At 50.8% G+C, this 15,958-nt stretch overlaps 1 protein-coding gene across 1 annotated transcript; it reads left to right on the top strand.

Moving 5' to 3' along the window:
• Positions 1–7,905: 7,905 nt before the first annotated feature.
• Positions 7,906–14,788, top strand: TAT (tyrosine aminotransferase; the record flags this gene model as incomplete). Its single annotated transcript, XM_080351971.1, has 11 exons — positions 7,906–8,140; positions 8,319–8,423; positions 9,212–9,279; positions 9,637–9,795; positions 9,971–10,109; positions 10,646–10,698; positions 11,065–11,217; positions 12,090–12,218; positions 12,657–12,740; positions 14,177–14,275; positions 14,645–14,788. 11 exons carry the CDS (start codon positions 7,906–7,908, stop codon positions 14,786–14,788), a joined length of 1,368 nt encoding a protein of 455 aa, XP_080208097.1.
• Between the last annotated feature and the right edge of the window lie 1,170 nt (positions 14,789–15,958).

The raw sequence follows: 15,958 nt of genomic DNA, 5'->3' as shown, positions 1-15,958 counted from the left end.
ATAACAAGTACTTGTTTGCACCTGTTGGAAACTGAGCACCGACTAATTTTCACAACTGCCACTTTTTCCTGTGCTGTGGGTTTTGGTCAAAGTGTTCGGCATTCAGCTTGTCTGCTGCCTCATCCCACTGCAAACCTCAGTTCTGCCCCTCTGTTCCCTTCTCAAACCCACCTCCCAGACTTTTGATGTCCTCATGCAGTATCGGCACCCCTCCCTTTGTTGTATCAGCTGCCCTTCTCTGGATGTTCCCCTCCACCTTGTGATGTGGTGACTAGACCTCCATGCAGCACTCGACACGAGTGCACCGGGGGTTGTATGGCAGCTGAACAGCTGCCACTGCCCTGCCCTGTTGCTTCTCAGGTGCCCTGGCCTGCAGAGCCCGCGTCTCCAGAGGACAATCATTAACACCCTGCGATCTGTCCTACAGTGCAACTGCCGGGTTTCAGTTCAACACTCTGCAGACCATGTTTAGGTAATTTTCTTTAGATGCATTATCTTCTATTTATCTACAGAGAACCTTACAGGCCTCTTCTGTGTCTGTTTGCTCAGGGCTGCTTCAGACAACACAATGTGAACATTTTACCGGGTGCCCTATTTCCGTGCACAGTAATGTCCTGCTGCCCAGCGGGACTGGCTGCCATCCTGCCCCAGGAGGCTGCTGAGCACCCGTCACCTTTCAGCAGAGAAGGCAATGAGCTGCTCCTTTGTTTATCAGTGGTTGCTAGAGTGAAGGCAAGTGCCCAGGATCTCAGCCATGCACAACTGTCAGTATTTCTAAGGTCTGATATGGGCAGAGGTGATTCAGGAAAGGCTGAGTATCATGAGAAAAAATGAACAGTGAGACAATTTGGAAACACAGAGGGAAGCAGAGCAAACTGCACAGCCAGAGTGAACGCTTTTAACCAATAGTTTGACCAAGTACTGCCTTGCAAAGCTTTAGCATTGCAAATACTTCGGTTGCATTTAGGAAAACATAGACTTTAGGGAAATGGTTACACTGTGGGGTCTTCGACACAGTGTCTGAATGTGTGCCCCGAGAGGTCCAAATTTGACACTAAGATGCAGAAATACATTTTCTCAATCTGTAAGATTGGTGGCAATCCTAAGATTGCTTCACCATTCTGTCCTTGCAGAAGCAACAGTAACAACCCTATAGACTGATACCGTTAGAAGCCTACAAACTGCTCTACTTTTGCACCTCAGCACCACAGAAAACACTCTCCTCAACATCTCACCTGACTCCACGAAGGACAGGAGAGCTGAAAACTCCTCTTAAAATTTACTTAGTTTGGGGATAAGAGAGAAGCAAAACAAAAGAACTCTTTGTTCAAGACCAGTTCAGATAGAGGGAACAGGAGCTGTATGATGATGGTAAGTTAAGAAATGGGGAGACCATGGGGAGCTTAGGACAAGGGCTCGATAGCGCAGATGCTCAGCAGCGGTGTGTGTATGTTGCATCGCACACATTCCTGTGACAGAACCCAGGCCTCCTTGCTGCCGTGCACAGAACGAGCTTAAAAGTTTTAGCAACCCTTTGTATAGTTTCAGGGTCACGAGCAGTGCTGTTTTGCTTAGTAGAGCTTTTAACTGCCACGAGAAGGACATGAACAACTAAGTGGAATAATCATGCATCACAAGAAGGGATGAAATAAGTGCTTCTTATGCCAAGTGTTGCTGCTGGTCATCCAGCAACCTGAGCTGAAGCTTTCTTTGGAGTTTGCGATGTGCTGAAATTACTTGTTCAAAGGCAGAGCTGGGAACCACTGCTCTGTCGAATTGGTGACGCATTCAGTGTTTTACTAGTGTTTACTGCTAACAAGTGAGGTACAAACGTCAAGGTATTGTAGAACTGAGTCAATATTATTCCATTTCTGTTGCTATGTCAGCAATTGTTTAAAAAATGCTTTGCGTCACTTCATTGCTGCTCAGAGTACCCCAGCTGAGCTTGGTGAGCGTCGTCTTCTGGGTTTCTGTTCTCACTGCGCTAAGTAGCACTTGGCAGAAGAGTGCAACAGGAAGCAGAGGACACCAATATCTTCACCTCTGCTTTGGCTTCTCGTTTTCTATTTTGGGCGCTTCTGTTTCTGACTGATCCCGATGTCACTGCTGCACAAAGGGGAGGGAAGGGCCTGTCCTGGTTTGCCTTGGGACAAGAGCTCTGATCTGGTTCAGTGCCCTTCCTGGGAACAAGGAGGGTGATGGAAGGAACAAGTAATGAACTGCCTCATATTTCTCCAGTGTGAGGCAGCTGAGAGCTGCGGCACAATCATTGCTGAACACCACAGCCAGATTTATTGACTGTCCCACATGAATAAATAATCATGGGAACAATGAGCACAGCATGGTGACGATGCAGTGGTGCTGCAGAAAACAACTGGAGGTTATTGTGCATGACAAATTGAACTCAAGTCCACAATGTCATCCTGTTGCGAAAAAAACTAACATTGCTAGGGTATATAAACAGGAATGTCACGTGTAGGACATGTGAAGAAATTCTTCTGCCCCCCTTCAGCACTGGTTAGGCCTCCAGTCTTGCACACTGTGTTCCCGGAGGTGAGTGGATCAGCTGGAGGGGATCCAGCGGAAAGCAAAAGAAAGCTCTAGAAACACAACCTATGAGAAAAAAATTGATCTCAGTCCTCTCATTTGACAGAACAGGTGCCTCTTAACAACTTGCGAGCTCGTTAATAGAGAGGTGTCTTAATAACTTGCAAACTTGTAAAAAGCTGCTGTCAAGAGGAGGGGGATATTTTGTTCTCCACATCTGCTGTTGGCATGGTCAGGAAGCAGTGAGCCTAGCTTGAAGTAAAAGGGATGTGATTTAGGCATCCTCCAGAAAAGGTAATACACATACACAGGCTCAATCACTTTGTAAGGAGGCGAGCAGTTGTTGCTGGAGCAGACTGGTTGGGCAGGGGTGGGTTTCCATCACCGGGGGCCATGAGAGGGGCTGGCCTGTCTGGTCTGAGAGAGGCCGGTGCCTCGTGCTGCCCGCTCTCCTCATCGCAAGCTCATGGCGTTGGCTTGCCCTGCAAAGCCCCCATGCCCCTTTCCATCCCATCCCATCGGCTGGTCGCTGCCTCCGCACAGCGTGCAACAGCTCAGGCCTCTGAAGTCATAACTCAAAGACAGGGCATGCACTTACATCATGTTTACCTGCATGTAAGCAAAATGCAAGGCTGAAAAAGGTGTTTCTCTCCACTGTGTCTGTACTCAGGGGCCACTAAAGGCCACACTTTGTGGAGCATTCCCCATAGCAGCTGTAACAGGGCCTGCAAGTCTTTTGTTGCGGCTGTTTGGCCTGGAGCTCAGCAGTGCGTCCAGCTCCCCATGAACCTGGAGAGCACTGCATGTCTCTCAGCATGCTTGCAAGAGACCTGGTGCCCAGGCTGAGCGCGCAGGGGCCCTCACAGCTGCTGGAGTGGTCCATGGCTGGGGTGAGCAACCTGGATTGCTCAGCACAGCTGGGACACTTTGGAAGGGAGAACTACCCTGTAGAGTGACCTGCACAGGCTGGAAGAGTGGGCTGACAAGAACCTTATAAAGTTCAACAAGGACAAGTGTAAGGTCTTGCATTTCGGAAAACATAATCCTGAAGTGCAGCACAGACCAGGATCTGCCTGTCTGGGGAGCAGCTCTGTGGAAGAGGACCTGGGCATTCTGGTGGACAACAAGCTCAATATGAGTGACCAGTGGCTGCTGTGGCAAATACAGCCGACGGGATGCTGGGCTGCATCAGCAAGGGCATCAGCAGCAGAGACAAAGGTCATTATCTCTCTCTACTCAGTGCTTCTCAGGCCATACCTGGAATACTGTGTTCAGTTTTGGTCCTTGCTATACAAAAAATATGGGGACAGGCTGGAGGGGGTGCAGAGAACTTCCACCAAGATGATCAAAGCACTGGGACATTGCCATATGAGGAAAGGCTGAAAGAACTGGGCTTGTTCAGCCTTGAGAAAAGAAGGTTTAGGGGAGACCTTATCACCACGCTCCAGTATTTAAAGGGTGGCTACAAAGAAGATGGAGACTCCTTTTTTACAAGGAGTCACATGGAAAAGATGAGGGATACTGGGTACAAGTTACTCCTGGGGAGACTCCGGTTGGACAAAAGAGGGAAATTTTTCGTGATGAGAACAATCAGCCATTGGAATAATCTCTCCAAGGAAGTGGTGGATTCCCCTACATTGGACACTTTTAAGATTTAGCTGGACAGCATGCTGGGCCAGCTTGTGTAGACTGTACTTTTGCCAAGAAAGGTTGGACCAGATGATCCTTGTGGTCCCTTCCAACCTGGTATTGTCTGATTCTAAGATACCTGTGGGAGAGCACTGCTGAGATGGAGGGGCAAACTGTGAGAGGGAGACTCGTCAGGGCTAGTGGGGCACAGAGGTCCTGAGCCAGGACTGCCAGCTGTCTCGCTGGCAGAACTGCCTCCTGCAGGTACGGCCACCTCTGTCACCACACCATACAAGGGGTGGCCTGGCTGTATTTATGGAATGTGAAGTGCTGAGCTGTGTGCTCATGTTTCAGCCGTGAGAGGGTCTGTGCAGCACAAAGGGGGTCCTGCAGATGCCATGTGAGAGCACCCAGAGAAGGACTGGAGTCATGCCACGAGAGGAGAAAGGCATAGTAAAGCAGGAGAAAACCACCGACCCTGTCAGACACCGTTCTCCATTTGTTTCTGGCCACCTTCTCAGCCTTATGTAACTCTGTCTGCCGATGTCTCCAGAGCCACATTTTTTCTCTTGGCAGTGGCTCCCACCATGCCCTCCCCTGAACCCCACTGCTGTGTGCACTATCATGGGTAGAGCTCTGGTTGCATCAGCTTCAGGGCTGTTGCTAGACAGAACATGCAGCATTGTCCTTGAGGCCTCTCAGTGCCACATTAACCCTGGCAGGGTTGCCGTGTGGCAGGAGATGGTCCCAGCTGGGGGAAGTGAGAAAATAACCCAGAGGTACTTGGAGAGGCGCTGCATGAACTTCTGAAGGTTGCTCATGTCAGGCTTCACTGAAAAGAAGAAAGAAAATAGTCTGGAAATGTGCAGCTCTCAGCAGAAGAGAGTTCAAGCAGCTTCAATATAAGATGTTTCTCTGTGAATTGTTTTTGAAAGGTGCTGTTCCTTGTCCGAAGTCCCCGGGGGGTGGCTGCTGTGGGCCTGGGGACCCTGGCTGGACCCACTGCCTGCACTGACCCCCTCCCAGCCCCAGCCTCCAGCTCCCAGTCCCTGGCCCCATTGTGGGCTCTGCCTTGCCCATCGCAGCACTGTGGTCAACACCAGCTCGTGCCTTCAGCAGCGTTGCCCCAGCCCCGGTGCTGAGGACAGGGCTGCTGCTGGCCCTGGGGAGGGCCAGCCTCATTGCTGGCAGTGTTATGGGCATGGATTGACCATAAGCGGCCCTTTCTTCTCTCATGCAGGAGCGGGTGTAAACAGACAAAATTCACAGTGACTGCTGGCCTCTGCAATGAAGGTGTCAGCAGTCTGAAGGAAGATTGGCAGGATCCCTCCTGTCCCTGAGTAACTCTGATCTCCAGCCATTTGCTGCCAAGGCAGTAAGGGAACACATGGAGCAGCCCTTGGATGACAGGGAGGGTGCAGATGCCTCTCTTATTTATCCCAGGCCTGCAGGAGCCAAGGGACAGGAAGGCATAGATTTCACATCACTTAGCATCACAGGGCCTTCTGGGAATGGTGTCATTTGTACTTTACAGTACCGTCAGAGAGGGAGGAATTGCATCATTTCTGTTTGCTGCCAAGACTATGAGTTTGCTTGGGCCTTGCAGCAATCAAGAGAAAAAAAAAGAAAAAAACCCCAGACCCATGGCAATTTGAGCTTCCCTTAACCCTTCAGGTCCTGCTGCCTCCAAGACACCTCCTGGGGAAGTGCCTGCCTCCCTTCAGCCTGTGGAGAAAGATGTCTCAGGTTGTCATGATACCAAAAACGGTCCTTTCTCAGCTGGTGCACTGTGAGCCCAGAGCCTTTGAGAACAGGACAGACTGATGCATTCCACGGGCTTTGGGGTCCATCAGTCCTCTCTTGGTGTGTTATAAGGTGCTAGGGCTGGTCTCTGCGCAGGTTTGCCCCCCTCCGTCTTTGAGGACTGAGGGAAGAGGTGCAAAAGGGTGCCAGCCCAGGACCGCTGGGAAGCCAAGCTGTGTCCCTCTGTGGGCTGCCCCCAGAAAGAGTTAATGGGCAGGAATGTTCCAGGTGTTTGAAGTTAACACAGTTGCAATGGGGAGGAGAGGGTAGTTTTGGGTGGGGAGAGCAGCCCTCTCTGTGAGCCAATGGCTAAACGATTCAGTCTCAACGCCCAATTTTGGGGCTTATTTCATGGGCAAGATTTTGCAGGAATTTCTTGGCAAGGGGATTTGTCCTGGATGAAAAGTAGGGACTGGGCCGCCAAGCTTGTTGGTGTTTCCATCTCTGTGCTGTAGAAGGTAAAGTACTATGCTCTGGTACCTGTCTTCTTTTAAGGGGAGAAGTGGGGAGGTCTTCCTGGGCTGCTATATTGAGGGCATCCATTGGTCTGCTTCTCCCCTGTGCATGAGACGTGTATTGCAGGGTGATGGGAAGGTGATAGAAAGGAAACCCAGAAAGTATTAGCAGCAGAGAAGCTGAAGTCTTGCTTTGTGACCCCCTTACATCAGCCTGAATTGCTTTAAATAGGTTAATGAGGCACTGCTGGCAGAGTAACTGCAGCAACATGGTGCAAACTTCAGTGAAGCAGTGAGAGATTTGTTGGGATGAGAAATCCTACCCGATCCATGCAATGCGACAAACCCTTGCAGCTCAGTCACTGCAGCAAGGAACGAGTAGCTGTGTTGTGATCATCTGCAAGTGCAGGGCTAACTAACTGCCATAAGAAAAGGGCCACTGTTCACTGAATTGCCTTTCAGTGGAGCAGAGAAGTAGGGCAGGACAGAAAGCGTAAGCAGTTAGTGGCAGGATTACAAGATAGCGTGCCAGTATCAGCCAGATTGGGCTCGGTGGCTCAGGAGGTCTCTGCCTGCCGTGTCTCTAACCCTCCGCAGGTGGACAGCCAAGTTGGAGCAGTTCAAAAGTAAGGCCTTTGCTGGCTGGGCCTGGCTTGTGCTTTGGCTCTACATGCGGGTGTGTGTAAGTCACTTTTTTGCATGCTTTGGGGCCTAGAAGGCAGCCGTTGCTCTGCTTTGCCTTGCTTGTTACCCAGCCTCAGGAGGACTTCAGGCAGTGCTTGGGGCACTGCGACCTCCCCGATTTCCCTCGTGGCCATACCAGCCTGGCTCCATTTTATAAGCACTTGCCTTTTAATCTAGGCCAGCAGATGTGTTGCTCTGCTGACAGAAGCAAGAGTCTGTAACCTATACCTGCCACTGCCCAGTGCATCCCGATAACGCTGGACCAGAACTACCTTGTTAGCATTTAGATTTGATTTAAACTGTGCTGCATTTCTGTTTGCAGACTGAAGGGACATTCCAGATGTCAACACACATAGTGGGCTGATCCTTGTGGTTGCAGCTTGAGCTGTGCAAGTTGATAGGTGGTGGGGAGGAGGGGGTGACCTGGCCCTTCTGTCAGTGGAAGGTTGAATCTGCAGTCCAGCAGTGACTACAACAGCCTGCTGGCTTTAGCAGGGCTGCTCCTCCTCAGCACAGCAAGTCCATGCTAGGCAGTGGTGCAGCTAGCACAGAGGTGTCTTTATCTTTCTCGCTTACGCGTGGGGTTTCACTTCATCCTGGGCCTGAATACATCCTTACTTGCTTCTGCTGACTGGGTTGTCCTTTAGGCAGTAGGTAGGGTCTATAGCTTTTGAAAGTTTTACTTTTGGAGAGTCATAGGCTGTGTCCCCAAATGGGCAGAACCCTTGTTTGTCATGTGTTAACTAAGCCCAGGAAATCCTCACACCTCACACTGACAGCTCTCAGGATGGACTCATACCTGATCCAAGTGGATGGCCATGGAGATCATGCCCCTGTACTGGATGTTCATCTCAAGACCAATGGGAACAGCATATCACTGGGGAAGGTGAAGGGCCGGAAGCCAAGATGGGCTGTCAGGGCTTCTGAAATGTCAAAGAAGACTTTCAATCCTGTCCGAGCCATCGTAGACACCATGAAGGTGGAGCCCAACCCGAAGAAAGCCATGATCTCCTTGTCCTTAGGTGAGCACAGTGCTGTGGCTGAAGCCTCTGGGCAGCGGGGTCGACTGTGTGGCTGGCAGATTGCGGGGCTCTGGAGCACAGAGCTTGTGCAAACACCCAGGGACAGGCCAGACAACCACACAGCTCTGTGCCTGTCACAGAACAGTGAGAACTTTACTATTTTTCAATCTTTGAAAAGGAGACCCGACGGTCTTTGGAAACCTGCCCACAAATGATGAGGTCACACGGGCTGTGAAGGAGGTTTTGGACTCGGGACGTTACAATGGCTATGCTCCATCTGTTGGTAAGTTGGCAAAGCTTTCCTGAGAGAGCAGGATGAAGGCGTGTGCCAGCTCCTACAGCACTGCAGGTATATGGAGCCTACAGTCATCTTTCCTGCAGCTGTCCTTACCAGTAGTCCCGTGAGCACACAAGCACGTGCATCCTCTGTATAGACCTGAGTGCTCTTCCCTGCATGGTCTGTTTGAGGCCCAGAGCCTCCTGCAGAAGCCATGTTCACCTCCCAGCGGCCACTAGAGCGGGCAGGGAGGGTTTCAGGCACCCAGACAGGCTCAGGATTGTGTATCACTGCCATGGGTTGCAGCCAAATTCCTTTCTGGTTTGCTTTGACCAGGATTCCCCTTGGGCTTCCTGGCTTCACAGACAATACGAGCCTGGTTTTCAGTTAGTGCAAAAAGCAGGTACAGACCATAGCTCACACCTGCCTCACAGGGTGTGACACATGGTGACAGGGAGGGCTGCTTCTGTGCCCTCGCTGGACACTGGAGGCCATGTGAGAGCACTTGGCCTCCTGCTGGGTCAGAGCAGCTCTCTGGCAACCCTGTGCCCTGCTCCTGTCAGTTCTGTGCCCAGGACACGCTGGGGCAGGGGCCTGCCCCCCTGCACTTGGCCTGCCTGGCCCAGCCTTGGACATGCACAGAACTTGGCCTGAGGCAGCACAGCCACCTTGGGACTGTGTCACTGACAAACAGGCTTTCCCTGGCTGTGTGGCAGCTCTGAGCCTTGTGCTGCCAAGAAAAAAGAAACAGTCTGTATAAACCTCCTTTGCATGTTTGGCTCCTCTTTCCCCAGGCTACCAGTCGTGCCGGGAAGCAGTGGCCGCGTACTACAGCTGCCCAGAGGCACCGCTGGAGGCACAGGTACCAGTCAGCGCCCAGCGCAGGCACTCCCATGGCAGCGCAGCGGTGCTGCTGCCCCTGCCACACCACACCTGCCCCAGCTCCCTCCCAGCTTGGCTGTGGACAGCCCATGGCCTTGTCCCTCAGTGGCTTCCTGCTGCTCTCATGCCCTGTCCCAAGCCCTTCCCCTGCACCCTCCTCAGGAGGAGGCTGAGCTCTCCAGCTGCTGGAGGTTTAACATCTTCAGTCAGGCTCTGCACTTCTCTTTCCGGCTGAGAAGCTCTTACCTGGCAGAGCCTGGGCATTATGTCCCTCCCATGTGGCTGGGGCACCTCAGAGTGCCTGTGCTTTCTGCTGACTCCCATATGCTCTTTGCAGGACGTCATCTTAACAAGTGGCTGCAGCCAGGCCATAGAGCTTGCCTTGGCAGTGCTGGCCAACCCTGGCCAGAACATCCTGGTGCCACGGCCCGGTTTCTCCCTCTACAAGACTCTGGCATTGTCTATGGGGATTGAGGTCAAACTCTACAACCTCTTGGTAAGTGATGGCAGGCCTGGAAGCGGCAGCCCTGACATTTCTGCTTCTCAGAAATACCCTGGCCCTGCCTGGGAAGTGGGTAAAGATGACCTGAGCAAACCTGGGCACCCTGTCGCACCCCACCCTGTGTGGCAAGTCCAGTTCATCAGGTGTTACTTCCCCTTCTCTTCACTAGCCAGAAAAGTCCTGGGAAATTGATTTGGAGCACTTGGAGTCTCTGGTGGATGAGAAGACAGCTTGCCTCATTGTGAACAACCCATCCAACCCCTGTGGCTCTGTGTTCAGCAAGAGCCACCTCCAGAAGGTCCTGGCAGGTGAGCCTGCCTGTGTGCATCTGTGGCGTGGTTGCAGTCTAGTGTCTGACCATATTGTCAATGTCTCTATCACTGCGGCACCACAGCCCGGGGCTTTGCTTTTCTCCTCATAGCTGACTCCATCTCAGGAAGCGGGGCTTGCTCGGTGCAAAGGTGTTGCCTTATGTGGGCAAGAATATGCAGAGCATGTGTCTTGCTCTTCCCCAAATGCTCTGTGTGCCTTGGACTGCTTATTTCTCCCCTCTTGCTCTGCAGAGCAAGAGTGTTCACAGGGAGTCCTGTGCTTCCTTAGCCCTGGCCTGCCAGTGGGCGGGCTGTGCTGCTTGCCCACACAGGGGAGAGCAGAACCAGGCTCAGCCAGGGCAGGGATCTCCAGTGACTGAGCTCTCTGAATGAACAGTCTGTAGGAGGAAGACAGGGACCCTGTACCCTGGGACAGTGCTTCCCTCAGAGCCCTGCCAAGCCCTGCAGCAAAGGGCAGGTCTGCTCCCATGGCGGATGCAGGCTGGCCAGGCTGAATGCCTTCTCTCTTACAGTGGCGTCTAGACAGTGCGTGCCCATCCTTGCTGATGAGATCTATGGAGACATGGTGAGTGTCAGTTGCAGTTCTTTGCACCCCTCTGCTGTCTGTCCTTTCTGATGCACTTGCCCTTTGGCCATGGCAGCCAGGTCACCAGCAGCTCCACTCCTCTGTACTGTCCCTGGGTCCATGCCTGGAGCTCCCAGTCCTCTGGTGTGCAGTGCTGGGGGTACCTCTCATGTCCAGCTCCTTTCTTATTCCCAACAGCTCGCTTTCATGTCAGTGCACTTAACCATGTTCATACCTTGAAGCTGGGAGCTTTCACCATCAATTTCCCCTCACTTCCCTGCTTCCCTTTTTCTTGTGCCTCATGCACACTACCACAGTTCTCACAATAAGAGGCAGGGACAGCCCTAACACTGCCTTCTGTCACAGGTGTTTGCTGACTGCAAATATGAACCCATTGCAACTCTCAGCACCAACGTGCCAATCTTGTCCTGTGGTGGCTTGGCAAAGCGGTGGCTAGTCCCGGGCTGGCGGATGGGCTGGATCCTAATTCATGACAGGAGAGACATCTTTGGTAATGAGGTGAGAACTGCTGAGTGTTACTGTCATGGCAACAGACCTGCAGTGCCTCAGTGTGTAGATCACCAGGGCTTTAACTGATACAGGCATGCACTGCTTTTTGCTCTCATATGGGTGTCAACCAATTGCTTACATGCATTTCTGCACCTCTAGGATTTTAATGTCCCTTCCTTACTCCATCTGTTCCTATACATGGCTGCCTACCCACATCTACACTGTAACACACTCCTTGTCCTACTGCTTCTTCATGTATTTCTTGTCCTTTTTGTGTGTTTCTAATTCCTTCTCTTCTCAAATAGCTCCAGTGTGCACTGAAAGTATTGTATGGCTTATCCAGCATGTGGAGTGCATATGTGGTCTCCATGTGTTCTTATATGGCTTTGCTTTAAAGTAAGTACAAAGCACCTTGCAGTGCTGCAAGTGCTTTACCTGGCTGTTCAGCTGTGTTAAGAAGAACAACCATCTACTGCAGGTACCTTTCCACCTAGAGGTCTTTCTGCAGAGGGAGACCTTGTCTCCTTAGCTGAAGAGCTAGTGTTGGTTGTCCCTACCTAGCTTTGAAAGTGTTGATTGTAGGTCCAAACCTAAGGGAATGTGAAGCAGTATTTGGAACAGTTTTGGCTTTATTTGTATTAGCTGTATTCCAGTCTGGTTTGAGGCAGACTGGGAAGCTCCAAAGGTTGTCTCTGTTGGCATTACAAGCCGCAACTGAGGAACAGAAAATGGCACTGTAAATAGTCTATAAATACCTGGCATACAGTCAAGCTCACTGAAGGGAGGGGTGCAAACAGCCGTAGAAGTCGTATAGGCCTTGGAGCTGTCCCTTCCTGCAGGGAGGCACAGTCTGACCTGCAAATATCACCATGTTTTTTCAGATCAGGGATGGCCTTGTAAGACTGAGTCAAAGGATCCTGGGACCCTGTACCATTGTCCAAGGAGCACTGGAACGTATTTTGCACCGAACACCCCCTGAGTTCTACCACAACACCCTCAGTATCCTCAAGGTAAACAGGCTGTAACAGGTCAGCACAGTTTGTTCGTTGATTTTTTGGGGGGAGTTGTATCTCTCTAGCTCGTCATCACTCTCTAGCTTGTCATCCCTCCCCACCCTGCTTCAAGACACAGTTCTGTCTGTGATGAGAGCCCAACAAATCCATTTCCAGCAGAAGTCTTGGTAACTGGGGCAGAAATATTGGCTGTGATAAGTTTCGGGCGGCCCAGCCCTGCAGCTGGAGCTGGTGACCCAGGGTCGGGATTTGCTGAACTCAGCTCAGTCACACCACTGTGCTCAAGGCCATGATCACCCGTGCTGTTTGCATTCATTGTCCCTTTATTTGCAGAGGGCAAACCTGTTTATAGTCTGGTCCAGAACTTGGCTTCCATTCACTGAACTACCTCCTGGAATTTCTCCTGTTTTGAAACTTTTCCTTTCTGCTTTTCAGTCCAATGCTGACCTTTGTTATGCTGCCTTATCAGCTATCCCTGGACTCCAACCTGTCCGTCCTGCTGGAGCCATGTACCTCATGGTAAGTGTAGAGAGAGAGATGCCATTTCTAGATCATGGACACTCACAGCAGGTCTTGTTGCCAGTGCTTGTCAGTGGTTTCAGATTGGCGCTTGGCACCAGCTCCCAGTGACCCTGCATTTGCACAGCACACGCGGTGCATCCTTTGGTCACTTTAGAAAGCCAGAATGTGTTGTGCACTTCTCACATGGCAGAGGCTGGTACATTTCACCCACTTGCTCTGGCACAGTACTTAAAGACTTCCACTTTGCAAGGCAATGTTTTTTTTTACCTGGATTTTAGCCTGCTGGCAATGGGAAGCCCCCCACACCACAAGTCAGATTATCATACCTCCTGTTCTTCCTACTAGCATGTCGGTCTTCTGCCTATGCTGTTGCCTCTCTTTCTGCCTTCTCCCATAGCTGTTTGGTTTTTTTAACTTTTTATGATGTGGTGAAATTTTCTTTTTAATTTCAACAAGCCCAAGTGAGACATCCAAGTCTCCTAAGTTTAACACATTTTTAATCTCCTTTTTTGGTCTCATACTGTCTCCAGCTTTTCATTAGCTTTTAAAAATGTGCACCCACAATGGGAGAAGATGGCAGTATCAATCTCATTCATGTTCTGTAGATAATTCTTTATCAGTTGACCTTGTTTCCAATCTTATCCAGAGGTACAACAGTAATTCTGCTTATGCTCTTTGTGTAGAGGAACAGCTCTAAGGTTCTTTCACACCTGTTGTATTTCTGCAGTATCTGAGCATTTATTTCAAATTACATCATCTGGTAAAACTTTCCTACCACTGGATCTTTCACAGCTTCTGCATGCAAATTCTCTCTCACCTGGTTTAAGGATAGTTTCATGAAATCCTTAAAATAATCTTTGGTTCTAAACAAATGGCCAGGATATCACTGTCCTTATGTGATAAAGGGACAGCCTCCTTCTTTCCAAATACAGACCAGAAACATTTATTGAACATTTCAGCATTTCCATGTCATTTTACCAATTACATCATCCTAGAAGAATTTATTTTGTTTGTGGTATTCTAGACCTTGCTATCTTTTTTTTTTTTTTTTTTTAATCAAAACATCAGTTTGTCTTTTTCTTACTGTATGGATTTCTTGCATGACCTAATTATTAATGCATATTGACTAGAGTTCTCCCCGACCTATTTTTCAATATCTTATTTATTCCTTTTCACTTCTAATTAGTTACTGTATGTCTGTCATCAGCTTTTTTACTAAAGTCGTCCTTAACTAAAATTCCGGCTTTATGTAGTTAACGAATACTTCTTAAAGAAGCCCCAGTTTTCATGTATATGTTTCTGTTTGTATCTTACATTCCAGTCAGCCCAAATCATGAGCAAAAGTTGAGGGTAGACAGCTGCATGTGGGTAAGCAGGGCCATTGCAGATAATTTTGGTGCCCTTGGTTGCCATGTTACATCCTTCTGTTGCAGGTTGAGATCGAGATGGAGCATTTCCCTGAGTTTGAAAATGATGTGGAGTTCACTGAGCGACTCATTTCAGAGCAGTCTGTGTTCTGCTTGCCAGCCACGGTGAGCCTGACACTGGGAGCAATGGAGCCAGAGCACCGGGAGGGAAGCACAGGGGTTTGGAGCCTTTAGCTCTGGTTACCTGCTGGGAGTCGTGTGTGCAGTGTCCATAGACCTTGGATACTCTCCAGCTCTCTCCTAGCCCCCTACAGCCCGTTCTCTGGGTTCTGTGTAGTCAGTACAGAGTCCTGTCACCCTTTGTAAGGGTCTACACAGATGGAGATATTTGCTTGGGACAGAAAAACAATCTGTCCGCCAGTCTGTCGTACCCTGGCTATCTTCACTTGCTGACACAGCATGTGACCCCAGGTCAGGGCTGTGAAACTACAGCACTGTCCTAGGTAATGTCAGCTTCATCCTTTCTCCTTTCAGTGCTTTGAGTACCCGAACTTTTTCCGTGTGGTGATCACTGTGCCTGAGGAGATGATCTTGGAGGCCTGCAGCCGCATTCAGGAATTCTGCGAGATGCACTATCAGGGTGCTGAGGGGGCCCAGGATCTGGAGTGTGACAAGTAGCCACAGCTAGCCTCCTGCCTCTGCCAGCCTGCACCTCGTGTGAGGCAGCAGCCAGCCAAGCAGGTCTGCTTCTAGCCAGCCCCACAGTCCCTGCCTGCAAGCAGCTGCTGTCCTGCTGCATCCCTTTTTGTGCTCCATAGACCCCTCAGCACTCTGGGAAGAAGCAGCCACTTCTGTCTCCTCCTCCACTGCAGCTTGCACACCCTCTGGCATCCAGTGCCTGTGGGCTCCATGTGCTCTGCATTTGCACCCCGTGTTGGTCCCCCTGCCTGTGACCCAGCTGCAGTCAGGGGCACGTGCCGCTCCTGTGCCAGGCCCCATGGCCGGTAGCTCCTGTGCAGGCTTTGTGTCCCCCTGGGGACAGGAGAAGGCCGCTGTCTCGGAGGATGAGAGAAAAGTACCCACCTCTCACTGACCTGTGTTACCTTAGAGGCCAGAGCTCTTTATACCGAACCCTTTGTGTGACAAAGGGAGTAAGTTATTGTGACTTTTTTTTATTAATAAACATTCTGACATGGTGAGTGTCTGCAGTGTTCTGGTTGCACCTGGTCTGGTGTGGTCACTCTGCGAGACAGAGCAGCGGGTGCTGTGCCCACTGTGGGCAGGCACTGCCTCTGCTCCCGAGCCAGCCGTGCCTGGTACTGGTGCCCAGTGCTCAGGCTGGGGCAGCAGCTGTTTCCTGGTGCAGCAGTGAAGAAGCAGGTGGCACCCCATGACATGCTTGCACTGTGTGGGGTGTTTGTGACGTGTCAGAAGTGTCGAGGTTACTGATAAAGCTCTGTGGGTAATAAGGAATGGGTTTCTGTTGTCTGCTGATTTCCTGGGAAGAGGAGTGCCTGTGCAGTCAAGAGGACAAACTGCCCATCAGAGCACCTGTTCTGGTGAGCTGCTCAAGGAGCCGTTTCTACAGCTGACAGTGGGGCGACTTGCGGAGTGCCTTGCATCGTCACCTGCAGCTATCTTTACCTGTCCTCCTGCAGAATCAGGATCCACAGGTAACCCTGCCTCCCCACTCCCAGGAAAAGTGAGCTAGCTCTAGATGACACACTCTTAGATGCCTTGCTGGGTTCTGTAGGCATCTCATTGCCTCCCTTTCCCCTGCTCAGGACTAAGTCTGGGTACCAGTACTCTATTAGAGGGAAGTTATCCATATGAGAGAGACAGCAGTGT

Source organism: Nesoenas mayeri (genome assembly GCF_963082525.1).
Source record: "Nesoenas mayeri genome assembly, chromosome: 12".
In the NCBI taxonomy this organism is placed as follows: Eukaryota; Metazoa; Chordata; class Aves; order Columbiformes; family Columbidae; genus Nesoenas; species Nesoenas mayeri.
The sequence above is the reverse complement of the archived record's forward strand: the minus strand, read 5'-3'. Positions and strand labels throughout refer to the sequence as shown.